The 26,445-nt window shown below is 48.0% G+C and overlaps 9 protein-coding genes across 9 annotated transcripts; 2 read left to right on the forward strand and 7 right to left on the reverse strand.

Moving 5' to 3' along the window:
* Positions 1-299: 299 nt before the first annotated feature.
* PGRI_051890 (uncharacterized protein) lies at positions 300-1,207 on the reverse strand (the record flags this gene model as incomplete). The annotated part of the gene is made up of 2 exons (XM_040792902.1): positions 300-831; positions 909-1,207. 2 exons carry the CDS (start codon positions 1,205-1,207, stop codon positions 300-302), a joined length of 831 nt encoding a protein of 276 aa, XP_040644869.1.
* A 4,264-nt stretch (positions 1,208-5,471) lies between these two features.
* PGRI_051900 (CDP-diacylglycerol--inositol 3-phosphatidyltransferase) lies at positions 5,472-6,534 on the reverse strand (the record flags this gene model as incomplete). The annotated part of the gene is made up of 3 exons (XM_040792903.1): positions 5,472-5,840; positions 5,901-6,277; positions 6,348-6,534. 3 exons carry the CDS (start codon positions 6,532-6,534, stop codon positions 5,472-5,474), a joined length of 933 nt encoding a protein of 310 aa, XP_040644870.1.
* A 567-nt stretch (positions 6,535-7,101) lies between these two features.
* Positions 7,102-8,811, reverse strand: ptcA (type 2C protein phosphatase PTC6; the record flags this gene model as incomplete). Its single annotated transcript, XM_040792904.1, has 2 exons — positions 7,102-8,705; positions 8,754-8,811. 2 exons carry the CDS (start codon positions 8,809-8,811, stop codon positions 7,102-7,104), a joined length of 1,662 nt encoding a protein of 553 aa, XP_040644871.1.
* A 688-nt stretch (positions 8,812-9,499) lies between these two features.
* On the reverse strand, positions 9,500-11,401 carry PGRI_051920 (putative RNA splicing factor (Pad-1); the record flags this gene model as incomplete). Its single annotated transcript, XM_040792905.1, has 4 exons — positions 9,500-9,758; positions 9,810-10,271; positions 10,330-10,638; positions 10,689-11,401. 4 exons carry the CDS (start codon positions 11,399-11,401, stop codon positions 9,500-9,502), a joined length of 1,743 nt encoding a protein of 580 aa, XP_040644872.1.
* Positions 11,402-12,375: 974 nt separating this feature from the next.
* PGRI_051930 (fatty acid alpha-hydroxylase) lies at positions 12,376-13,557 on the reverse strand (the record flags this gene model as incomplete). Its single annotated transcript, XM_040792906.1, has 2 exons — positions 12,376-12,529; positions 12,584-13,557. 2 exons carry the CDS (start codon positions 13,555-13,557, stop codon positions 12,376-12,378), a joined length of 1,128 nt encoding a protein of 375 aa, XP_040644873.1.
* Positions 13,558-15,663: 2,106 nt separating this feature from the next.
* PGRI_051940 (uncharacterized protein) lies at positions 15,664-16,917 on the forward strand (the record flags this gene model as incomplete). Its single annotated transcript, XM_040792907.1, has 1 exon — positions 15,664-16,917. The coding sequence occupies one exon, from the start codon at positions 15,664-15,666 to the stop codon at positions 16,915-16,917; it is 1,254 nt and encodes a 417-aa protein (XP_040644874.1).
* Positions 16,918-17,599: 682 nt separating this feature from the next.
* Positions 17,600-19,194, forward strand: PGRI_051950 (uncharacterized protein; the record flags this gene model as incomplete). Its single annotated transcript, XM_040792908.1, has 2 exons — positions 17,600-18,380; positions 18,440-19,194. 2 exons carry the CDS (start codon positions 17,600-17,602, stop codon positions 19,192-19,194), a joined length of 1,536 nt encoding a protein of 511 aa, XP_040644875.1.
* A 982-nt stretch (positions 19,195-20,176) lies between these two features.
* On the reverse strand, positions 20,177-23,130 carry PGRI_051960 (CeGAL family transcription factor; the record flags this gene model as incomplete). Its single annotated transcript, XM_040792909.1, has 5 exons — positions 20,177-21,653; positions 21,711-22,486; positions 22,537-22,648; positions 22,718-22,974; positions 23,035-23,130. 5 exons carry the CDS (start codon positions 23,128-23,130, stop codon positions 20,177-20,179), a joined length of 2,718 nt encoding a protein of 905 aa, XP_040644876.1.
* Positions 23,131-24,435: 1,305 nt separating this feature from the next.
* PGRI_051970 (coatomer subunit delta) lies at positions 24,436-26,147 on the reverse strand (the record flags this gene model as incomplete). Its single annotated transcript, XM_040792910.1, has 4 exons — positions 24,436-25,336; positions 25,399-25,595; positions 25,646-26,089; positions 26,145-26,147. 4 exons carry the CDS (start codon positions 26,145-26,147, stop codon positions 24,436-24,438), a joined length of 1,545 nt encoding a protein of 514 aa, XP_040644877.1.
* Positions 26,148-26,445: the final 298 nt, after the last annotated feature.

Consider the following 26,445-nt stretch of genomic DNA (forward strand, 5'->3'; position numbering starts at 1 on the left):
GTAGCAAGGGTTACAAGTTTTTTTTAAATTGAATTTTTTACATTCTTACGCCTTGCATAGAACAACACGTGTGCAACGTGGAAAATTTTTCAGATGCCTACCTAGGTACTCCGTACAAGGCAGAATAAAGAACTGTGTCATTTAAGGATATGATTTTTTTTTCCCGCGGGTATTCGGGAAACTTGAAAGAAAATGGATTCTTTTGACTCAGATTAAAATAAATGCCTGATCTGTGAGGAAACTAAATATAGCCCAAGGTTCTCCTTTGTATGAGACAAACAGAACAAACTAAACAAACTTCAAACAAATGCAAACATCTTGATTTCTAGACTCTCCCTTGCAGCACACTCGGTATATTCCGGATCAACAAATGCACTATGCGGGACTGTAAAACCTCCCTCATCCACTTTGGAACTATCAAACTGAGTGAAGACAAGAGGTTCATTGGGTTGTTGATCGCTGAGATAACACCATCTCTGAGTCGGACTAAACGCATACTGCCCGAGTTCGTGCCGCCCAATTGGCAGATTCAAACGAGTAGAACTACCCTTGTCTTGAACACTAATGGAACTCCAGTCACATACTGCGAGGGGGTCTCTCTGGATGGTTTTCAACGGCCGCCACACATTGATAATCAGAACACGGCCAGCAAGGAGACGGTTGCGCTCTAGCTCATCTGGAATAATCATCTGCAAGAAGTGGAGTGCACCCGTAGGCGTGAAATCTGAGTGCACATGGTATGCCGGGGCGCGGTTGTCAGCGAGTAAGGCTGTGTCTACAGCGAGACATCGAACCCGATGTACAAATGTGACTGTTCTAGTAGCACCAGTTCTGTGACATCGTTCAGCTACTCTAATCACGAGGCACGTGTTTATTGTAGGATTGGTACCGACATTTGGCGAACTAACTCTTCGGTCTTCGGAATGATCGTGTCCTTAACATGCTGTTCGTCTGACACCATGTCGAGATCGGGCATTTCGTGTGACAGGTATACGAATCCGTTCTTGTCGAGTGTGAAGGATGATTCTTGTCCTCGGATATCATGCACCAACACCCGATGCGTCTCATTTGATACGTGTGTTTTCTTGATGTCCTCCGGTTTACCCTTGGTAGAGTCAACTTTGACACTGTTGTCGGCATCCGGGCGTCTCCAGAAGTGGAGCTCTGCGTCGACATGCTTGGCTGTGTATTTCGTGTGATCTTCCATATTGGATGAATATCGAAAGCGAGAACTGATATATTCGTCCAAAGAGAACAATGCTCGGGTCCACAGTTGGGGGGAGGCTTATATGTACCTACGTCGCGGAGGGTGCCAAGCCGCCAATTAAGACAGTCGGGGGACTTTAGATCCGATTAATGTGCATAACAGAGAATATACGCGGATTAGCGCCGTGTACTATGTATATTTAGGGGTTAAGAGGGGCTTTATCCTCGCTTCCAAGTCAATTGACGCTCAATCAAGGCATGTATACGAGTACGACCCGAGCTAGAGATCCTCGGCCCATGGGGTCTGCCGTTTCTATACAACACTCATTCTATAACTTCTATTGGTAGTTGTAGTTTATTAGTCTATCGAGAACTTATGGATCATAACGTCAATATATATAGTCATTGATGTCTATGATAAGAATATTTAAAATGAGGTATATAGATAGCCACTCAGTCTATAGTATATTTCCTACAGTGTACTAGAAAACTATCATTAAATGTCTCACTAACACAAGACCTGTAGCGGGTCCATAATATATTGTAGAACATGGTAAAATTAGGCCAGTCGAAATTCAGCGAGTAGTTTCAGATGATGTATATACAAGTCCCAAATAATGACAGAAAAAGAAAACAATCGAGTCGTGCAACTCGAATGAATTAGGCGGATTGGTCGACTTTGTTCTATAAGCCTTGTTCTTTCCCGATGTGGAATTGTTTAGGTTCCTGCCTTGAGCAGCACCATCCTCTTTCTATTTATCTTTCCTCCATCCATCTTTCTTCCCTCATCTTCTCTTCTCCCTCTCCCCTCCCCCTTTCCATCTCCATCTCCATCTCCCTCCTCTCTCTTTATATATATATACCAGTTAGAGATGCAAACTGACCGATCGATTTCGACTCGAACGGGAACATTCACCATGAATGACATCAAATCGGTCACCCACTAAAATCCTGGGAGTCCGGCTTGACATTTCTGGCCTCTTCTCAGATTACTGTCATTCCCGGTTTAGATCACCAATCCTACTTATGGCTGATCCCCAGAACACTCCAAGTCAATGAGTTGACTTCTGTCAGAAGTCAACTCATCCTAAAGGTTTTTGTTCCTTCCTTCTCCATTAGAAACACATACCAAACCATCCTCATCATAGTGTCTCTCTTTTGCCCGCAATACATGGTCTGCGAGCGCGAGCGCCTACTACCAATGAGCATCGAGAGCGATACCGACCAGACAGTCGAACTTATGTTCTCAACGATGAGATAACGATGCCGATTTCGAGGCGAATGAGGATGTTACGCGCGATGCATGATGCATGACGTGGAACTATGAGGGATTCCCTATGGCTTTTCGAGCTCCTCTTCGCTCTATGCGTTGTCACGCCAAAAGGCCTCCTCAAGTTGAGTTATGCGCCTTCGAGCCGAATGCGATGGATATGAAGGCCTAGAGGATAACCCTGTCCGTCCCATGAGTGGACTTGTAATTTCTAGTTCTCCCTTTATTGTTCTATTGCTAATCGACTGCAGGACGCCTGGGAAGAGGAACGATTTCCCACGTAATTCTTGAAACAAGAATACAATAGCCATGTCCTCCCAGGAATGGAGCTTGCAAGTCCTAGATCAACCTTTACCAAGTTTCTATTGCTAATCAACTGCAGGTCATCACCATCCATCATGCCTTCAAAACGCCCCCGGAGAGCAAGGGAAACAAATCGGAGAACAACCAACCAGGTAAGTTCCTCTGCATGGTTTACTAACCGATAGTCTATTGGCCTTCAATTGCTAAACACTTAGTAAACAAACAGGCAATGTCAGTCCGGAGATCATTTTCGTGATCATTCGCCGAGTCGCTTCAAAATGCTCTCCGGGATTCTGTACTAGCGCGATTGTGCTGAGCACACTTGCTAAAGCACACTTGCTAAAGAAGCAGACATACCCAGAGCGGCTATGCTTTGTGCCGGAGTGAGTCTGGTCTAGGTGATTTGGATATGCGGTCCTGTTGATGGGAATGTCGAGCTTCATGAAGGGGGATGTGAAGGGATGAACGCATGATGGAAAACTAATCACTACATACCACATGCTCTCGGTTTCTATTTTGGTTGTGGGAGACCGTGGATATTGCTCGGGGAGTACTCAAGCCAGATAGAGCCCTGTAGGGGGGAGAAGTGAATGAAGCCCAGGCTATCAATTCCATCAATAGAAGAACAAGTTCCAACACAGACTTTCATTCTTTTTTCTTTATACAACCATCGTTCTCTGTCTTGTCTTCTGTCTTCAAGAATTTACACAGCACTTTGACAATCACTCCACGATTATTGTAGCAAAAATTGTATCATTGAAGAAGCTACCTAAGAGCACTAACAGAGATACAGAGGTAATAATAAGCTAGAATCCTTGCTTCCCCCACACGTGTTCCAAGATTTGTCCTAGCCGATCAGGTAATAGTTCAATATTATATTCAGGCGGGACTGGTTGACGACAAAACAATTCTTCAAACCCAATGGTCAAAGGCACTGCCGGCCTAATGGAAATCAGTGAGTTTGCGTCGCAGGATACCATAATAATCTGTCGTATCTTTAGTTCGTAGCGCCGCTGTAGTAAGGAGTCGGTCTCCAAAATAACAGTCTCAAACTTGATATCGGGTATCTTCCGACTGACAGACACGATAATCACAAGCTTTACATCATCCCTCGAGTCCATGATCCACCAATCCGCACCTGCCCGTAGCTTTCGATATGACTCAGATACTCCCACTTCGACCACAACAGTCGGCCATTTTGGATCACAACCTGGAACAGGTTGGGCATGACCATACGCCTCGTCAGCCTCCTTTCTGCAAAACACACCTTAGATGGGTTTAGACCCTAACGGACGGATCGACTTGCCCAGTCCCATATTGTATATCTCATTTTGCACTGCACCGCCTAGGCGGCGCGAAGCTGTTTCATGGGCGCCTGTTATGAGATTGAGGATCACTTGACCAGTACTGTGGTTATATATCTGTCGAGTATTGCGTAAAGAAAACCTGTCCGCAATAGCTGGTGGGACGTTTGTGAAATTTAGATCTTTCATGTCGATTTCTTTGTTTTCTCTGATAATTTTCCGGATGGCGTTCTCTGTCGACCCAATGGCTTCGACTGTGTCGTCGGGTAGTGCTTCGAAGCACTCGATGTCTGAGTGCGCGACTTCTGAGGAGTCTGAGTCATTAGACATTTCTATCTGCTCTTTGAGGCAATATAAGGGTTTCTGAAAGGGAAGCCACGAGGATAGGAGGTGTAGACTGCGCCGTCAGTATGATAGATGAACTTCGAATTTAGTCGGAGGTTATACTCAGAGAAGTCGTTTGTACAAAGCCTTTTTCTGCCTTTTTTTTGCTGTCGATATTTATAGAAAGAATGATATCTGAAAAGAATACTGAACAGACCGCTGGGAAGACCGCTGGAAAGACCACTGGAAAGATATCACAGGACCGCTTATGTGTATTCTTGTGCGTTATTATTTGAGAGGGGAATGAGATCGGAAGATCGTGCACCCTTAGTAGGATGGCTTCCGGTAAGAAATGATAGCCATCAAAAAGTAGTTCGCAGACAGAATTGTGGGACAAAGGGCTTCTTTGGGTATAGACTGAGTGCGGACTGAGTACTCAATAGATACCTATGTACGATGTGAGGTTTTAGAAGCAAATAAGTACTCGAAAAGGACCAAAATCAAAGGGACCAGTTTCACTTGGGTAAGCCAACAAGAAATCGATGATATCCGGAAACAAGATTCCACGGCTACCATTGACTAGATCTTTCTAGTCATAAGTAGAGTCAAATACAAGAGAGATGCATTAAATGATGTAAAACGTTAATGATGAACCGGCAAAGGCAATGAGTAAAGAGAAGACAAGATTGAGGAACCAGGCCGTAGAGACAGAGCCCGAAAGCGAGAAAGAAAAGGGTAAATGGAAAGGAAGAAGAAGGGAAGAAGAAGAGAGAACAAATGGCAAGAAAAGAAAAAGAAAAAACACAACCCGCGTGTGTACTATACAGGGCCCCAGGATCCGGACCATGTCTGGCCAAAGGCCATTCCTGTCCAAGACGCGTATGAATAGGATCCAACTACCAGATCAACCACTCCCCTAGGGAGGAAGGGACAGCTCCTAGCGCTGTCTGCTTGCGTATCCCCGAAAACACAGACCATAGCTCCAAAGACATGCATGAGAAGTAGGAAGGAATCGGAAATTTCGACTAGCTACCGTGTAGCTTTGATGCCGTAGTTGTAGCCTTTTACTTCTTGCGGTTGGCTCGGCGGGCAGCGAGATCGCCTTCGGCGAGCCACTTGCTGGCATTCACCATCTGGACGACGTTGACGAACTGCTTGAAGGCCATGATGGGGAACGAGATACCGGTGATGATCCACGGCCATGTGCTCTCGAGCTTATTCGCACGCGCCATCTCGAGGGCACCGGCACTCCAGGGGCTGGCGAAGAGGCTGGCTGGTTCAGGGTGGGCCGGGTTTCCGGGCTGGGCGGAGGAAAGCTGGGAGTCGGAGATGGGCTGCAGGAGCGAGGGAGATAGGGTTGGCGAGGAGAAAGACAAGAGGTACAGGCCGATGAAGAAGGCTTCGTTGGCGGTACAGCAGATGAACAGAACGAGCTAATAGAAAATTGCGGATAAGCTTGGGGTCTGCAAAGTCAGGTCATTGCGGAGTCTTACCTTGCTGGTGTAGTATTGGTACATAATCCAGCTACGGCTAGGGTCGACCTTCTTATGGCTCTGGCCGGATCCGCCCATGCTTAGCGTGGCGTACATGTGCATGTAGTGACTGGCCATGTCCAAGCTGATGAGACCCTGGAACAGGATGGCCCATCGGGGCCAAGCGGAGCTCAGGAAGACTAGAAGACACGCGGTGGTGCATCGGTCGGTCACCATGTCCAGCACTGCACCGAAGGTGGTAGATTGGTGGAAGTGTCGTGCTGCATAACCGTCCAGGCCGTCCAGCAGACAGGACACCGTGTAGAGGAAGGAGCAGGTCCGGGGATGGAGGGGCATGTAATATAGGGAGGCGAAGGTCAAAAAGACTCTGGAATACCCTGAAAACGTGTTAATTGTTGAGCTATATAGCAACTCGAAGCTTCAAGCCACATCAGCGGGGCATTCTACCGATAAGATTCGGAATGAAAAGGAAGATGTTTTCCTTCTCTTCCTTGCTCTCTCCCCGTGCGGCTGATCTGGCCCTCTTCTTGGAGGAGGCACGCTTCGAAGGTGTAGAGACGGAGCCATTGCCAAGTGAGTCTTCACTCTCCTCAGCAGCGAGGGAAGCCTTTTGTCGTCGTGTTCTTGCGCTCATTGTGAAAGGGGTGTGCGAAATGTTCTCGTGTAGATAAGGAGGGACGTATGGATAGCGGAGAGTCTAGGTACTGTTAGCTTTAGACGGGTTGTACAAATGCGGTAGAGGCCTCGGGAGAGAAAACACACGGTGTCAGATAAGAATAAGGGAATTCCCCTCGGGATAAGGATAGGAGATGCCCAAGGAACAAGGAGAAATTTCAACGATAAGAGGAGATAAGCACGCTTTGTTGCTACGCACTTGAAACCCTTGAGGCGTTAAATGAGAGAAGTGAAAAAAAGAAGGGATGAAAGGGAAAAGGAAGAAAGAGAGAAATTGTGGAATGTCCTGCGGATTACGCGGAACCTTGGGACTCCAGTGAGCTTTCCCCACGCGGTCCACCTGGAGATGATCGTGATTGAAACTGGACTTGAACTTGAAACATACCCTTACATTGTTACATCTTGATGATTTTGGATATAATCTTGTATCACGTTGGTGTTTATAGACACCATTGATTATATACGACCAGTCTAGAGGCCGAAAAAAAATATGTACAGGACAAAACTCCCAAATATACAGAACCATTCACGTCCGTGACCTGCGCGGATCAGTGGCATCCTGTCGACGCCACTCGCGAGATTCCTTAGTACCCATACTACCAACGCCGCCCTCGAGACGACGCTCCCAACCACCAAGTCGAATAACAAGACAAGTGGCATTGTCACCTTCCCGAGTGACCTCCGTCGAGAAATTGACCACATCTCGCGCCCCCTGCTCCGGTGTCTTAGATTCCTTAACGATATCAACGACCTCCTGGTCAAGCAGTGTCCCGCTGATGCCATCGGATACCATAACTAAGAATGAGAACTCGGCCGGGCCAAGCTCTATACGCTTGAGCTCGGGCTCAGCAGAGACTCCAATGCGCTTGGACTGAACATCGCCGAAAGCGCGCGTGTTGGCTAGTCCGCTCATACGTTCTTCGCCAAAAGAGTCGGTTACAAAGGTTGTGGCGTACCGTCGGAGTCGGGATGCCTCGATCGGGGAGGACGGGTGGTGGTTTGACGTGATGGGGATGGCCTCGCCAGTTTCTGTTGAGCAGAGAAGCATACGGGTGTCGCCGACATGGGCAACTAGAAGGCTTGACGGGGCGACGGGGTGCCAGAAGGGGGTGGGCGTCGGGGTCGAGATCATGGCGACACTTCCGGTGCTGCCGCCCTTGAACCGGGCGCTTCCGCCGATCTGGGGAGATCGGGTCATGCTAGGCCTGTAGAAGATTTCATCATCGTTCAGAGGTCTCTCCGCTCGGACAAGATCGTCGTCTCGCTTGGCTGCTTGAGCGTTGACAAAGTCTAGATCTGCGCGCAAGAAGGCGTACTCCACGACTTCCTCAATGGAGATGTGATTTTCAACACTCGGGTTCGTAGCCTCCGTGCCATTGTAGGCGAAATGCGGCGGCTTGAATCTCTTGAAGTAGCCACCAACTACCCGTCTCCAGGTCTGCACAAGGTATTTCTCTAGGTCTCCGATTCTGCGTCGATCACCCTCCTGCATCACAGGTAGTTCGCTAGTGGCAGGTGGCACTTCAGCACCAGGTCGTAGGCTGGACCGTAGTTCGATATCAAATGCCACATTCTGGATATACTCGTGCAGATAGTCCCTCAAGAATGAACTACACTCGGATCCGCCATGGCCATCAAAGACACCGAAATAAAAGACTTGTGGGTCTCCACTAGCTGTTTCCGCGCCGCGCGACTCCCGCGGTTGGGCTAAAGGATCTTGTTTATTGGATCGTCTAATCGTTAGCGAAGTTGGAGGTCGCTTCGCAAAGGCGGGGATGTCAATGACGCCGGCTTGGTATGTGTCTTCATTTGACGGGCGGGTTCCGCGGGAAGTGACGGCACCGAAATGGTGCTTCGCGTTGCGGAGTGGAATCCGGACGACCGTTGTCTCACGGTTTATTAAAGCTTGGAAGGCAGCTGGTGATTGCGGAGTATCTCCGGTGTGAGGTATAGAGGCGGAGCGAGGAAGCTTATGGAATGACGAGGATGGACCACGGGGGTCCGGATGAAGCGAGGACGACGGTAGGTGGGTGACAAAATAATCGCGGAACTGTGGCTGCTTCTTAGCTGTCAACTGGCCAGGCGGCACAGACTCGGTACTGTAGCATCGCGCTCGAAGGAAAGCGAAGCCTAAGTTGTGTTAGCAAGGACCTTCACAGCAGATAAGCTCTCACGCACTGTAACAGTCAGCCGAGGTCCAGACCCGGCCTGTTACTCGCCTTGAAAGGAGAGTCATTGGTCCATCGAAGTGAAGTCAAGTAGGGAAGAAAAGTGTTGAAAGAACTGTGGGGAGAATACATCTGGCCCGAGCGTCGGCAGATAAGAAGACTCGGACCGGCACATTCGTTCCGGCGGATAGCTCTTTTAGTGCTATAATTGTATAGGGGACATCTAATTATTTACCAATTAAGTGAAGCTATATACGCATGCTACCTATAGGAATTTGGCCTTTCAACAATTCCTGTGAATATCGAAGATCTTTGTAAAAGAGAAGATGAAAGCATCTATACAAAGAAGTGGATATCTTGCTTCTTGAGCTCCACTTAAGTCTACAGAGTACGAGTACGAGAACTACAGGGTGAAACCTTGAATATTTGACTTAACTCCATTGACATCATTGGGGAAATTACACAAACAGGGCAACAAGATGCACAAGCACGCTGCTAAAAACGATCATATGGTAGCAAGGTCCACTTCTACCCACAAAAGGGGTGGGTAGAAGGGACAAGTGACACACGGGGAGTGCCGAACAATTGAAAAAAAAACAAGAACTCGCTGAAAGAGTGGCACCTACCGGGTAGTAGAGCCGTCCAGAAGTCCAGGGAAGACGTTAGGGGAATCTGTCTTCAAATAGTTTGCCAGGTTAAGTTTGCCAGGTTAATATCGTATGTCGAAAGTTGAATGTACTCGGGATGAGTATTGATCTAGATAGCCTTAGTCCGGGAGAAAAGACTGCTGTAGACGGCATCCACGACGGGTTGGGCGGTGATCTGTCGTCCGCCGAAGTATCGGCCATTGAGGCCCTTGAGAGCATTCTCGCCACCTTGAACGCGATCGAACTTCAGGTAGATATCTCCCGGCGAATTGAGATCTAGGGAAATGTGAACTACATGGCCATATTTCCGCTCACACTCGGCGCGGACTTCCTCTTCCATTTCCTTGACCCAGTCTTCGCCGGTCTCTCTGTAAATTAGTTAGCATCTATTCACTCATGATGAAGTCAAGGAAACCTACTCGGCGGGGTCGAACACGTTGCGAAGCAAAACACAGCGGCTAGCCATGTTGACATTGATGGGAAGCGGCTTAGTCTCGGTCTTGGGTCGGAGGAACTGCTGACGATCGTCGGTAGGCTGGGGCTCATCAGTTCGTGCAAGTTTCCGCATCAACGCATCCCTAGAGTAGTTGTTGAAGTTGACACCAGCAACGTCTGTGTCATCAAGTGCACTAGCACCGACACCACCCTTCTCGGCTTTGTTACGGTCAAAGTTGTTGGAACCTCCGGCTTGAACGCCACGGCCTCCCTGGCCGGAGAACGAGGATCCCTGGAAAATGGTGGACGAATCACCGGAGGGGCGATTGGCGTGCGTGTCAGGGGCGGACTTATCATTGCCGAGACCAACCCGAATAGCTCGTCCAGCAAGTTCAAATCCGTTCATTTTTTCCAAAGCGTTCCGGGCTTGTACGTCATCCGCGAATCTGGTTAAGTCGGTTAGTGGGAGTGCTAAGAACACAAATGGCTGGAGGGACAATGTACTGAACGAAAGCAAAACCCTTGCTTCTGCCGGTTTCATCCTTTTGCAACTGAACAAATTCGAGCTCGCCGAATGGTTCGAAGACATTCGTGAGATCTTCTTCAGTAATGCTGAAATGGACATTACCAACATAGAGTCTGTGATACGGTGCAGTGGGTTGGTTGCCTGCAGTAGCCTCGGGATTTCGAGCTTGGCGGTTCTTCTCCGCTTCAGTCAGTTGGGCAATGATGGGAATTCCTAGTAGCATATGTCCGGTGAGTCGGAGGGCAACATCGACAGACTCCTCTCTTTTAAACTCGACGTAACCGACACTATACAGATGTTAGCAAGTAATCCTATGAAGTAACATATGAAAACATACCCTTTAGAGCGTCCGCTAACACGATCCTTGACGATTTGAGCGTCCTTAACGGGGCCGGCCTTTTCGAAAAATTTGACTAGGTCTTGGGTTCGCAGACGAGCAGCAAGTTGCTGCACAAAGATAGTACGTCTGTCACGTTCTTCTTCAGTAAGCTCGGGAGACTTGCGGTCATCAAGAGATCCACGACGGGAAGCATCAGATCCACGACGGGAAGCATCGGATCCACGACGGGAAGCATCAGATCCACGACGGGAAGCACCAGATCCACGACGGGTATCACCAAATCCACGACGGGCATCGTTGTCACGGTGGGAGCGTCTTCCTTGCTCGCGCTGGCGGCGATTGGGCCTGTAATGACGGTCATCATAAGGCGAACGGGAACGGGAACGAGGGCGTCCTCCACCACGATAGAAGTCACCGGAGCGGTAGCCGTCACGGTCACGGCGAGGGCGGTGCTGCTCATCGATCCTCTTTCGGCTTCTAGGGTCTCCATTAGCAGTAGCGGGGTCGTTCTTCATGACATCATCGCCTTCCAGGTCTCGATCGGGGAGGCGGTCACGGCTGTGGTCGCGGCGACGGCGACTATCGCGGGAACGATCAGGACGCTCGTCGGGGTCCGCGCGCGACTGGTCGTCACGGGCTTCCGAAGTGGTTGGGGCGGCGGGAGCCGGAGCAGTAGCCTCAAGCAGAGCCTCTACGTCGATTGCAGACATTTTGAGAGGTTGTCTGCCGTTTAATGTGGTAAAAATGATCAGGGTAGAGAGATGGTCACTTTGTAGGGGTCAGATGGCGAAAAGAGACACAAGACTTGGCTTTCGAACCCTTATGATGCGAAAATTCACGGAATCTTCCTTGGGTTTCCGGGGTGTTGACGCGCGTTTTGATTCCTCGGTTCAAGGCAACGAACGCAGCAAATTCTCGAGGGTGTGGGTGTTGAGTAGGAGAGAGTTGGTATAGTATAAGTATTTAATTAAATTGGTTGGTCGTATAGCCCAAAAGGCTCCGGGCGGTGAGTTAGACATGATCACGTGCGAGGCTTGAAAAAGATTTCCAGGCGCCTTATATCCAAGGCGGATATTTGCGGCCTGAGGCAAATAACGCCCAACCAACCTTAATTTTAATATCTGCAGTTATCCTTTCTGTAAGACATTCCCTGGGCCATATGCAGATACATATAATAAAAATAATTATTCTGAGAGAGTTATTTTTCTTCTACCGTCCGTCCAACGCTCTACAAAGTTGCTGCTGCTGTTTCTTTCAGAGAATCTGTTCTGTAATGACAAACGACCACTTAGAAGATTAGGCACATGTACAACATAGGTAGGTATCCATTCATGGATGGATGTCTACATATGAATGAATAATAAAGGTTCACCTAGCCTTACCTAGTAACTGTGAAAATGACTGCATGTAGCAGATATAGGATACAATGGAGATATAGATATTATTTTCTTGCATTATGATTAACGGTCATATACACTGATAAGTGATGTGTAAAAAAAGAAAACTCCGCCTTGCATCATCACAAGAGATGACATGACGGCGTCTATTGTACAAGAAGCAGAACCTAGGACCAACCAGAAACTCCAGGAGCCAATGTACTTGAAGAGTACCGAAGAGTAGGGACTCGATCGTACTCGGCGTTAAAATCGTGACAGCACTATACTAATGATTGGGTTCATTGGCCTCACTGAGCCTTGGTGCCTTTCGGGGTTGGGCATACCAACTCGGTGCCAAAGACTCGATCCCAGAATCGACTGGTCACGCCAAAGCCATTCTCGAAATCGGCGAAATGATGCTGGAGGTGATACTTCTTGAGATCCTTGTAGTATGAAGGGAGGCTGGATTGATATTAGCGTGAGTTCCATTGTATCAAAATCAAGAGTTCAACTTACTTGCGGTGGTGTAGGAAATAATGGGTGAGATCATAGCAGATATACCCGAAGACGCCGCCACAGAATACCGACGTAGCCGCGTACCAGTTGTAAGAGAAGACAGCGTGTGCCAGCTTCCAGAAAGGAGCAGCTAGAACCACAAACAGAGTCGGTGGCATAACAAGACGGTACTTGTCCATCGGAAGGTAGTGGTGGATACCGTGGAGCAGGAAGTGCAGGGTCAGACCGACGCGGTTGTCCGGAAGCCAGTGGTCAATGTGGAAGAGGAATCGGTGCATCAGATACTCGATCAGAGTCCAGAGGCACACGCCGCCGAAAAAGTAAGAGGCAGCTGCAGTGGGACTCCCTAGACCGGCAGCTCCGACCGTAATTCCATAACTAACAAATGGCAACCAAATAATTGGCACCACGTACCACGCGGTTTTGCTGAGAGGCTCGAGGAAGTTGCCGAACAGAGGAGCGGACTCTCCTCCCCGGTAGTGACGAGGCCGGTGAATCTGCTCCAAGTAGAACTCCTTGGAGAAGTTGCTGTTCCACAGCTGCATCAAAAGCGGCTTGTTCAAGTCTAGGAATTTGTGGGTCTTGTAATCCTGGCTGTAGTCGGTGTCCATTGACAGATCTTCCTCCCGCGACATTCCGGTGGTTGTGTAAACGGGGCCAGACTCGGTTTCAGTCACGGTTTCGATAACAGTTGTGGTTTTGCCAGACACCGGGACATCGGAGACAAAGCCAATATGACACTCGTCCAAAATTTCATAGGCAGCATCGCTGTGTTCGTGGGATATCTCATCCTTCAGAATATCCTTTACATCCTGGCCGGCATACTCCAAGATTAGATCACCACCACCGGGGTGCGATTCGAGGAAATCGGTGACATCGTAAACGTTAGCCCCCAAGGTGATGTAGCAAGACTTGGCGGTATTGTGAGATTTGACTTCGGCGGAGGTAAACGTCGGCAGTACTCTCCCAGGCATGTTGGGCGGAGTATAGAGGTCGAAGGGGAAAATAGGGAAAGGATGAGAAAATGAAAATCCGGTGAGGCAGCGATAATAAGAATTAATCAGGGGCGTGGCGTGACACCAAAAATGAACCAGGGATCCGCCCGCTCCGGTGCCTTGGAAAATTTCGAATTATTGGCCTTCAATTGGATCAGACCACTTTAAATTCGGATCCACATCTCGGGTTTGAATCGAATAGCCTATGCACACTTTAATTAACCAAGGTAACTCATCCATGGATTTATCATGAAGTAAAAGTTATGTACTTATGCATTATCACTCCATATTTCACTGTTCATCGGTGGGTCTTTTCTATAGCCGCATTGATGACCTCGGGAGGAAATTACGGTCCGGCCTTAGTTCAACTGCTAAGCCGTTAAGCTCCATTATAATTTGTTCTTTTCATATTCTCCCGGTGTCCTGTTTAGCTTGTTTTCAGTTTCTATAGAGTTTATGGAATAGTAGGCAGCAGATATGATACAAAGAGCAGGGATTGTTGCGACATGGAAATATTAGAAGATGGATAAATGTACAATATACGGAGTATGTTGTACTCCATATAAGGATTCTTTATCAAATCAAATTCTGCAGTAGAAGGCAATTGAAAATCAGATACATTGAATCCAAAGTATTCTGATATGTCATATAGTGAAGAAAACAAATAGCAATAATAAGCGAGTTAGACTTGAATCTTTAATATTAAGAATTGAAAGCGTTTTATTACCTCTATCCAACGGCTAAGTGGAGCAAGTTGGATGCTAGTCAACTAAAAAAGACAGAGGGTTGCAGGGAAGTTATGCACCTCGGTAAAGATAAAGGCTTTGTGTTAAGAAGTTTCAAATTGGTACTTTAACGAGATGCCTGAAAACTTTAAATTGCATCTGCATTCTCCGAGTCTGGTGCTGGTCAGACCACCCTTCGAAAGTAAATGCAAACTATTGGCTTTTTATTTTTAACTTCAGAATGCTGTTGCATTTCAGAGGTATCAAGGACTTTGACCTAGAACCATTCTATATAAAGGGAAAGTAAAAGATATGATTAAATTGTTAAGATTGCGAACGATAGAGAGCACCCGCTAAGAATCTACCTAATATAACTTTAAGAGAGCTAGCAGCCCTGGAGACCGCAAGAGGGCTTAAAAGCTTAAAGGTCTATCCATAAAATGTTAAAAGGTCATGGATCAGCGGGAAAGGGAAATGTTAGGACTACTCTGTATTAAAGATTCCAATGGATGTATCATGATATACTTGTAACATGTCAAGGTACGAAGTACAAAGTACAGATGTAGATACATGTCCGAAGAAAACATCTGGTCAAATATAATCGAAGGCCCTCTCTCACACACACACAGACTATACTGAGATAGGAATAGATAGTTCAACTATACCAAAATAGGCTAGACCTATCATGTGAAACTACTAAAAAGCTCAATAATCTGCTAGCTCCTTCGACAGGTTTCTTAGCAATCCTCTCTTTGGTTATTTAGCAGACTGATTTCTTGTTTGCCACCCGGTCGATCGGTTTAATATAAATACGAAAATCCGCAGTTAAACCCCATATTGACTCCATTATGGAGACGAGCCCCATAATCACTGCCTCTGACAGGATCATGTCTGATCCTTCGGGGAAACACGAAACCCCCGAGATCCTCCAGAGGGAAAGATCTGTTAAGCTAAAAAAGGCCACCCTAGCATTTGCCCAAAGTACCATATACTACGGAATCCTCCGTACACATTTCCCGTACTCCGTACTTCTATTTCACGTAGGACAATCTTTGTATGCGCCCGGCTCTCGGCGTATGCCCCCACTGAGAGATTAGTGTTATCCTACGCGGCACGCGGGGCTATGGCCGGAAAGAGTCTCTTCAACGATATTATGGGTTATTTATCGGCTTCTGCGTGGTCAATTCCAATTTGAAGCAGGGATTAGACACCACACTAGTTAGTAGTGGATATTTCAGCCCCTCTTCCTTCCCACAATCTCTAACTTCCCATTTCTCTACCTTTTTGTACTTGTAATCTTCTCTTTCCCTTTATATGAATGCATCCTTCCTCACTCACTCCCCCTCTTTCACCGTCCACAATGTCGATTACAGCGGAGTGGTCCCCCGAGAACCCCGTTCTCGCCTACGTGCAGGCATTGATAGATACCAAAAAGACTCTTCCTTATGGGCAGCCCGTGATCGCTCATGCCTCCGTCAATCACACTGACTCGGCTTCAATCCTGCGGCTGGCCGCAGATATCGGTCCCCACATCGCCATACTACAAATTTCAGCCGACGCTATCGACGATTGGTCCAGCGATACCATCGAACAGCTTCAGCATTTGTCCAGGAAACATAGATTCCTACTGTGGGAAGGAAGCAAGGTTTTGAACCCTATGATAAATTTCATGGGCAGAGCGGATGCGCCGTTGGAAACGAGGCAAACATTGGCAGACTTGATCAAAAAGTCATACACCAGCGGCCCATTGAGGACGGCAACATGGTCCAATCTGGCCACCTCTTGGGCCCCCGCAGCTCCAGTCGACCAACAAGAAAATGATATATTGATCCCCACCTTGAGATTGGCAGCCCGCGAAGCAGTTACAACAACTGCAAAGATAATCCAGACTGAGATCTCTGCTGAGACAAATAACCACTTGTCGGGCGAGGACGTGGAAATTTCTCTCCCTTCCGAGGAAACAAGCAATGGTTGGAAAGAATTCTATTTGAACAGTACGGGAGCAGTATTACGGAAATCGTCAACCATCTCAGTCACCACCGAGTCTGTGATTCCGCAAGCACACGTTCACTCAGATGACGGTGTCCCAAACGCCCCACTATTGGCCCGCAGCATCGTACTCTGTCTACCCAGCACCATTGGAAACGCACTTACCCCTGAATTCCGCCAAAGCACGATAGTCGCCGCATGTGCCAACTCCGACTTCGTCATCGGTGTCGCAACGAGCGAACCCTTTTTCATGAATTACCGAGGAAACGATATCTTTGATTTGGCATTATTTGACGGCAACGGAAATCCCCAACTAGGCCTCAGCGCTGCCAAAATCGCTGCTTTGCCTCATCTCAACGAACAGCAAAAAGCGCTTGGTGTATTCTCTCTTGTATCGCCTAGTCTCAGCCTTGGCTTTGAATTTGATCCTACCGTCAAGGCTGACGGAAGTGGACCATCTGACCCCGGCTCTGAAACTCCATACCTTGCACAACACCTATACCATATCGTCAGGCAGGCGGTAGCTATTCGGGAAAAGAACCGAAAAGAGCAAGAAGCCAACGGTTGTGTAAAGCAACCGGTGGGCCCCAGAATCATACATCTCCCAATGGTTGTTGTTGCATGATATCCCACAGCGTTTGCTATTCCCCATACTCGCGGGCTGTTGGCGAGTGTTGGTGGCCTCATCTTAGCAACTTTGGACTTGAGCATGCTATAAACCCATCACTTTTTCGCGAATAGTTCCATGGCTTGGTTCTGTCGGCGTTTGCAACAAGAGGTCTTATACATATACCAATGAATTTGACGAACAAATAAATCGCTGGCCGAACTTGTCCACAGATTCCATCTAGCATAATAATCTAAAAGATCACTCCATTGTAAACAAATATCCATTTGCGCCTGAATTACCTGATTAGGCTAAGCACGTGTCCTTCTTAGTCATCCTATGGGAACGAGATCGCCTCCAAATGTGGACATGGATGTCAACAGTGAAAGTGTTTTCAGCTGTACAGCTATCCCGTTCTATCTTTTCTTGGTGCCTCTATACATTAAAATTTGTCTTTTATTTTTATAAATCTGATCATGGGATCAGATTAGTGTTTGATCAACAGTCGATCCCATTGACATCACACCAAATCGTCATCTTCATGATGAACACCTTTTGAGACTGGACAGTACTTTACTATGACAGTACATAAGACAATTGTTGGATAGACTCTCCGTGATTATTTTACTTCCAATGCGTAACTCTCACAGCCACATATTCACGCTACATCATAATCACAGAGAGCTTCGGGGAACCCGACATGAACCCAACCAAAACCCCAGGCCAGCATAATGGACTTTCTGGGCAAAATGGCCCCCAAGCTGGTGGTGAGAAATCAGATATTAGAGTTATCTCTGCCAATGGGGACCTGATTCTCGAGTACATCGCTCCCGCTGACTCTTCATCGTCACCCACCAAGCACAAATGGCGGGTGGCAAGTGAGCTTCTTATCAGTCACAGTCCATATTTCCAAGCCTTACTGGACCCCACCAAGTTCTCTGAGGGAAGGCAATTCAGTGCCCAAAAGCAAGCCTGGAATGAAACGCAAATACCAGATTCAGTCTCGCACCATGCGCTACCGACAGTCAGGCTTCCCGGTGTCCAATCTACTAGCATGTGCGGAGGAGATGCCATCGAGTTATTTTTGAAGATCATATGTCTGGATTCTTTCGATGAAGCTGAAAGAGTTGTGTTTGAAAATGACTTGAAGACCCAGTCTACATCGCTTGTTGCGAGGATGATCGACCTTGCAGATTCATTGAATTCTCCTCGTGCTGTTCAAGATGTTCTACAGAAGATTGGATATTTATATGGCAAGACAAAGCCTGCGCTCCTTGCTAGGTTTAATTCAACCTTGTTGTCAATGAAGGAAGATCGGATTCGACAGATCATCTTCATATCCGCCTTCCTTGATGATTCAAGACTCACTAGAATCATGACCCATGCGTTGCTGGTTGTGGGCTCCAGATACTGGATAAACGGGCTAGATGGCCCCGAGGAAGAATCTTTGCGCTGGAAATATCTACCAAATGGCTTAGAAGGTTGGTTTCTGGAGCGTCATCCCCAATTAGTTCCAGTTAGCTAAACCATCTTTCTGCAGAGGAAGTCTATCGTCGACGTCAGTATGTTTTGAACACCATAACCGACCTACAGGCTCATTTCCTCCGAGTCTATGGCGGTCTGGAAGAAACCGACATCGCAAGGTCCGCAGCCAACAGCAGAACATTGGGCGCAGCTTTCACCGCATCTGCACATTCGCTTCTTCAATCTCGTCAATTCCAATGCCGAGGCGGATTCAACAACGCCAGCCAATGCGACCTCTTCCAACTCGGCCAGATGATCCGATTTTTCTCAATATGCGCCAGAACAATCTTCCTGGGATCGACATTGATAGACCCGGATTTCGACTCAACTTCCAACGATGGCGATCACATAGCTGGCGAATCCCAACCACCAGGCCCACCGTCTGATATTACGGTCATCATCGCCTCTATCAAACAGTATCCCGATTATTCAATCGACGAAGCCCACACCGGGTGCGGCGTGCGCCGTCGAATCATGCCTGCTTTGGAGTGCATCGAGAAGTTTGTCTGGGATGACCGTGGTCTTCTGGGTATCACCCCAGCCTCGGAAACTACAGTTTCAGACCCATCTCGACCCTCGAAATGGACGCGGTGGGCAGACTTCACGCGAAAGAAACACGCGGTCGATATCTCTTTTGCCAGAGTCACGGCCGTGTACTACCCTTCAGCACCGTCGAAAAACCAAGTCACCCGTTCGACGCCACAAGAAGAACTTGCACGGTTATTGTTTACTGCTGCGCGAAGGGATTGGAGTGCGGCAGGCTCAGGCTAATGTTTTGACTATTATATATTAATTAGACTATACCGCAATCCATGCAATGTAGGCACTCCAGTGTGGCTCCCGTACGAGCATGCGTACTGTATTATGACTTGTACACTTTCGAAATGAAGCTTGTCATTTCCAAACTCTAGATCTAGATTATTATTGTGGTTTGTGTCCTGATCATAAGCGAGTCAACCCCGAACTATCACCTACACTGGAACCGGTCATCAAGTGGAGAGTATGTAATCGGGCCTTTCTTTGAGGATAGAAAAGCTGCCCGAGATGGCTTTATATATATAAAGCTCTAGGCAAAGTAACTCTTCTGTGGTGACTACTCCCTATATTGACACAGAGACAAAAACAAGAGAGCACATGCCTAGTTACCCAGTTCAGTTGATTCCCAACTTGCACGTATTCACGTCACGATGATTGAAGAACAAGTCGCCCCCTAGCGGCGAGTCCGAAGATACGACAGAATGATCCAAGAGAAAGAGAAGAAGAGAAGTAGTTTCCGACCGGTCTAGACTTTCGCATTTATCCAGGGGTGTATTCCGGCTGGCTCCATCAGACTTTGGAATATACATGGATGTGGATGATCTGGTTCTGGGACAGGCTTAATATTGGTTGTTCTATGGATACAAAGGAGTATATGTGAACCTTCAACTTGGATTGTGATTATAGTAATATATTACTCCGTGTAGATGTATTATCAGATGCCAATAGACATGACTAGTCTCAAGATAATATATATAACCAACTACCATAAGACAATAATATCGAATTGCGACTTGTAGGAGAAGTCCAGAGAAACAAGAATCACTTTTCTCTATGTCTATATGAAGACAGGTGTTGAATTTTCTTTCTTTTGGCATGCAAATGAAGCGACAGAAGAAAAGAACCCGAATCCAGATAACTGCAGAGATATTGTTCCAATTTTATTCTGCGTCCATTTTGATTTTGCTTTTTTTATTGTCCATTCCACCACGGATGCTTAACACACCGGATCACCCCAGAAATACCCCATATCAAGTTCCATATTCGGACCAGATGGGAAGAAAGAGCCTGTGAGCTGGCCCGTGGCTGGGTCGTAGGGGAAACATTCGTCGTACGAGCTCCGACCCGAGAGATCCTTCTCTTGCTTGATGAACTGGTCGAGTAGATCCGGCGCTTCGAGACCGTAGGGTTCCTGCATGCCGAGGGGAGTAGTGTTGGCTTGGTTCATCGGGGAGCAGGCAATTGAGTCCAGCTCAGCGGAGATGGCGTCAACTGCTACGACTGCAGGCATAGTTGCGGACGGATCAAATGCCACATCATCCGCTGCTGATTCTTCTGGTACTGCGGTGTCTGTGGTATCAGGGACATCGAAGAGGGAGTCTGACTCTTCGGTGGTGGGGAAATCGTTCACGTTGATTCCAATATGTGGTGCCAAGCGGCGGAGGAAACCGTCGCAGAGCTTCCAGGCTCTTTCTGACGCCATGTTGGTTTTTGATAGAGTCGACAGCCAGTCCAGGGCCTTCTTTGCAGCTTTGGAGACCATCGTTGCTTTCTCGGGGACGTGCTGGGCTCGGAATGCTAGCTCGAGGAGGAGGACAGTAACTGCTTGCATCAGATAATGTAATGTGCACCACCAAGGCGACATGCGGTATAGCAGCACTGCGTCTGGTGTATCCGGGAATAGAGTAAGCATGTGGCATGCGGCCTCGACGCATTCTGCTGCGGTCTTGTTACAGAACTCGTAAGTCTTGTCCTCCTCGGAAGGGGATTGATCCAAGCGACAGAGACACGGCCGGGTGATTCCGATTTTGGTGCTGTAGAACAGAAAGGCGAGGCCCATTCTCTGGCTGATGGGGCATTGGGATGTCTGTGTCGAGGTGAAATCGTATGCTGCAGGGAGATTCATGAACCATGAATCAATTTCAAGCATCAGGCTCTTGATGGTAAACTCGGTGCTTGCCCATGGGGATTGTAGGGCCTCCGGGCTATACAGTTTCACTGTCATCCGCTTGGAAATACTGGTCAAGGAGGCCAGCTGCAGGAAGTAAAGTGAAGTGCAAGGCGGCAGACTCTTGAGATACTCGGCTCGGCTCATTTTTGTCTCGCCCTCAGCAGGCATGTCGTTCGAATCAGAGTCAGCCGTTGACTCTAGGTCGTCTGCGTTGTTGTTGGTGGGAATCCGCTCGGGACCACTAGGTGTACGGAGCACAGCTGTGCCTATCAGCCGAGCCACCTCGTCTTTTTGAAAATCACTTTCATCGAAAGGAACAGGCATCGGCGTAGTGCAAGAGCTGTCAATGATACATGAGGGACGCCCAGTCATGATAGTAAGTAGATGATCCAGTGTATACAACGACCACCACACCCGATAGCGTATCTCCTTGGAAGTATCGGATATGCTCGCACCCACGTTGCGCAAATGCAATCCAAGAGCTAGCGCTCCTCGAACTGCACTTCCGGAAAGTTTCCAGGCCCTGCATCAACCAACGTCGTGAGTATATAATTGCAGGATATGCGGGCTATCGACTTACCGATTGATATGTCCTGACGCAATCAGATAGAATGAAGTAAGGCCCTCGACTTGCAACTGCTGTAGATCAGGATGATGGAGAATCTGATCTTCCAAGCTCAAGGCTCGCGCCCTCGAGAAGTACATCTGATGGTCATCATCTTCTTCATTCCAGTCGGAGTTCGTCAATTGCCCATATTTAGCCGCGATAGCAAAGATCAGGTTTAGGATAGCGAGCCACTTGTTTCCTGGCTTGAGAGAGGGTTGACTGAAAAAGACCTGAAATTGAGGGACAAAAGTTGAAACCCCAATGATTGGGAAGGATGGATGCACCGAAGTCAGATATGCATTGAGCATTTTGCCTGCCATCTCTCGTGATGGGACTCCATACATATCACTTTGATCTGCAGTTGGAATGTCCAGGTCATCAAGGTAATAGTTGGAAGCCACTACCCATGGCTCACTTGGGTTCTCCGGTCGAGGCGTCAGAGTTGGAGACGGCAGACCGTTATCGTCATCTGTGTTGGGAATAGTTGCAGGCCAGGCCTCACATTCACTGTTGACCTCCTTGCTAAGCCTTTGGAGCCAAGTGATCTCGGAGCTTTTCCCAATGAAACCCGTTGCTCGCGCAGTTTCGTCCCTGTTGAAGTCCTCTTCTGTCTGGTCGCCAGACTCCAGGGGACTGACGGATGATGCTCGGGAGGGCGGTGGCTCAGAACCCGCATGCCATGAAATTCTCCGTTCTCCAGCTGCTGCAAGGCATGTTTCTGGGTTGAATGCCAAGTCCGGGGCCGATTCCTGATTTATATTAGATAACATAGTTATCGTATGTGGATCAAACTCCATACCGCTGCCAGGGCAATGTTCACGAGTTGCTCATCAGAGACACCAAGCCGATTGCTCAGCTTGCTAATGACATCTTCGTATGCCTGCACCTTTGCGGACAGACTTGCCAACTGCCTTTATAGTTCATTGTAGACGTTAGCTCTTGCACTAACGCCGGTGTGCTTTTATATTGGCTCTACATACCGTTTAGACTTCTCCCTCTTGCCATCGGTATAGCAACAGATGATGCCAGCCTCTCGACAATTGCGGCATCCGGATTTGTCTCCGGTGCATTTCGTCTTCCGTTGTCTGCAGGACTCGCATGCTCGACGAACGTGTCGACGATGGAACCTACCAGGAGAAGTGAAGGCAGATTCGGCTCCTTCCGCTAATCGCGGTATGGCCATTTTCTTGGTGCCCACTTCAGATTCACCTCTTTGAAGATGAGGGATTGGGTTATCCTATAGATCCTTTATCAGATAACCCTTCTTGGTTTGGAGTGACCATGATTTCACACTTACCACACTGGACAACTGATTACACGTGTCTGCATCAGCACACGATAATTTGAAGAGGCTCTGTTGATCATTCCACGAGGGGAATGGAATATTACTCATGGTGAACCGGAAAAATGATCAGTTGAGGCTGTTTTCACTAAATGTTAGTGGATTTTATAACTACATACTCCTTTTTTTAGATGTTTACTTACTTCAGTAAATTGAGTTTGGGAAAATATATTGGTCTTAAAGAGCTTGATGTATATTGAAATGACAATATCAGCAATTGCTTATTGTCGTGACATCTGTCAAGTCAAATAGTCAATATAAAATGGTGTGAGACAAGAAGGAGGTCATTGGATTTTATAAAACACCCCAGAATTGGACCCATGAGAAGCATAGATCGGGGAAGGATGAAGGAAAAAGAGGTTCGGGTTTCTGGCACCGTTGGGAATCGTGAGCTGGTCAAGCTAGATACTCTGTGATGACATCCAATGCTCGTTTAGGGTAATGAGTAAACGCGCACCATTGGCCACCCGTTGGCCAAATCAGGAATAGTTGTGTATGGGTTTGCCTCAGTCTCCTTGTAGGGCATGGGGCGAAAGTTCAACGTTTTGATGACCAAAATAACTTCTTTTGGTTATCACGCTATTTGCCATCAACCAAACAGTTGTGGACTTACATTAGATTACTCTGGACTCCAGAGAGCTCGAGGTATTGGCCTAACCATCAGCTTGCTTTCCCCGGTGATCCATCTTTTGACAAAGGTCAGCTTTCGGTTGTTGGTACCGGCTGGCTCTGGACTCCGATGCGGCGGGTTGTGGATATAGGATTCAAGAGGATGCCCAGGTATAAAAATCGACTCATGCAGTCAACCTTCAGCCCTATGACTGTCATCAAAACTCTGAATTATGTGTTTCGAGTAGTCCATGAACAATACTGAACTTCCGCAGTCTCGAACCAACCACCTTCAAAAAAGATATATGACTTTCCTCGGGTTCAGTAGTAAATAGCTCTGGAGTGTCCAGTGGCCCAGACCCGGGACTTCGAAGTCAATCTGACGTTAGACCAGTGGCGGACATTAACTTTGAAGTTATTCGTCCCTGGTTCACATTCAGGCCAGGACCACCTCATTCTGAAAGAGGATGGAAATCCCCCAGGTGGGAAAAGCTTGACGGCAATTCTCACCAACCTCTCCCGAATAATCCTGACGTTCCATTACGTTCGGATGATTAATCTTTGGGTCTTGGCCAGTTTTATCAGGTTTCCATCTTGATAACTTAGAATATGGATGTTTACTATATACTATAAGGGAAAAAAAAAGAAGTTGAAAGGAAATAAGACATTGGCTTAACACGATCTTGGCAATTAAAGAACACCACAATCCGAACATCATTAGGAACTCTATACAGTCCATGCCCATTTTTACTCAATGAGGAAGTTCTCCGCAACACCTCGAATATCCTTAGAGAACGCAACACCCTCCTCCATCTCCAGTAGGGAAACACTGTTGATATCGACATCCACGAAAGGCTTAGTCTTTGTGAATCGCACACTCATCGGGAAGAACTCATTCTCATCAGCATCAATCGCCTCGAACTCAAAGCTGCCAGAGGCGTTCGACTCATCAACAGTGCCCAAGTTCCAATCCAGACTGTCCCCGGAGACCTCGTAGACCGCATCAAAGCTAGATACAGCAGGCTCTGTCGTACCATATGGAATAGTGACAACAACATCGCGGAGAGTGTCGTCGCCGGTGAGCTCATACTCCACTGTCACCGTGGTGGAGTCAGAACCCTTGTTTACCCAAACGGTAAATGTGATGGGGAGAATATCGGCATTGTCAGCCGAGCTGGCAACACGCCACCGGAGGACGCCGATGGAGTTGTTGGCAGGGAAACGCTTAGTAGTGTCCTTCAATTGGATCACGGAAGAGTTGGTGAAGAGGGCTTTGTCGACATTGGGGTGAGTGCGGAACTGTGCGCCATGTGTGGGAATAGCCTGGCAGTCGAGTCGGAGTTTGGTGAGTGAGGGATCAGTGATACGGAGCTGCATATCACCCTTAACCTCGAAAGACTTCAAGGCTCCCTCCCGAGTAAGCGTGGCTGAGATGGTCTCGGCGATTGTAAGTTGGATGGGCTCTCGGTCCACACTCAGAGACTCGCGGGCTGAGGGAATTTCGTGCACCGGAACCGAAGCTTGTGGGGCAACCAGTGGGCTCTCTTCTTCGATTTCAGGGCCCATATCACCCCGGACCTTTTCGTAGATATCTGTTGCCTTTGATTTCTTGCCCAGCTGCATGCCCTTGCCGCGAGTGGGAAGGGGCCTAGTTATCACGCAGTCAGTGGCTGTCTCACGACGGTTAATCCAGGAATTGACCAAACGTACTTGGCAAAGGATTGTTTCTTCTCGGCCTCGTATGAATCGTAAGTGTCAGGCACAGAGGGGCGCGCCGGGGGTGTGTAAACGGGGTAGGATGGAGTTCTTGCGGCCGCGGCACGACCTGTGCGAGCAACCTCTTTGCGTTGCATTTCCAGCTGCTTTGCCTTCCTCTTGCGCTCTTCGGTAGCCTCCAGCTCTTTGTTCTATCAATGTATGTCAGCCAAGAACTAACCCCGGTAATTTCACAACATACCCGCTCAATGATCTCCTGGATTCTCTCCTCATGACTCTCCATTTCCAGGAAGGTCTTGATCTGAGAGAGAGAAAGATTCTCCCGGTATCCCATAGTCACCAATTCATCGAATGCACTCAGGAGCTCAAAGGCGTTGCGAAGAATCTCCCGCTCGTCTAGGCTCTTGCAGATGCTAGTGGTGACTTGCGCGAACAGATGAAGACTGTCGATGTCTTGGAGAATGTTCGATTGACGGTTGGTAATCAGCACGATATACATCTCGTCCAATGGCTGGTACACGAAGCGCACGTTGTCTTGCTCAACGGTGGTATGCTGGGTTCCGGAGTCCGCCAGCTTGGGGAAGGAGGCGAGAAGGGCTTCAATTCGGGACCGCGAGATCTCGCGGAACTGGCGCGAGAGGACCGCTTTACCTCCGCGGGTGCATATCGACGCTGCAAGAACGACCTGTGGTGTGTTGATTAGTGTAATTCCCCCGCGAACTGGATTGAAAAAGGGTTACCATGGTGAGACAATAGCACAAAAGGAGCACACAAATGGCAATAAAAGAGTGATCAAAGAACAGAGTATATCAAAAGGATAGAGAAGCGTAGGGTTGACTAGAAGCGTACGCCCTGTTGATGGTGGAAGCGGTAGGGAGCTACTCTGTTCACTTCGGCGGCAGTTGGCCCGTGCATTCCTTTCGCTTAGTCGTCAACCAGACACTTTCTCTTCACTTCATCTTTTTCCCACGCGTTGAATACACCCCACCAACACTGTGTTCATCGTTTCTCTGCTCTTACTCATAGGCTTTTGCCCTGAGT

This window comes from Penicillium griseofulvum, assembly GCF_001561935.1.
Source record: "Penicillium griseofulvum strain PG3 chromosome Unknown contig_84, whole genome shotgun sequence".
Taxonomy (NCBI): Eukaryota; Fungi; Ascomycota; class Eurotiomycetes; order Eurotiales; family Aspergillaceae; genus Penicillium; species Penicillium griseofulvum.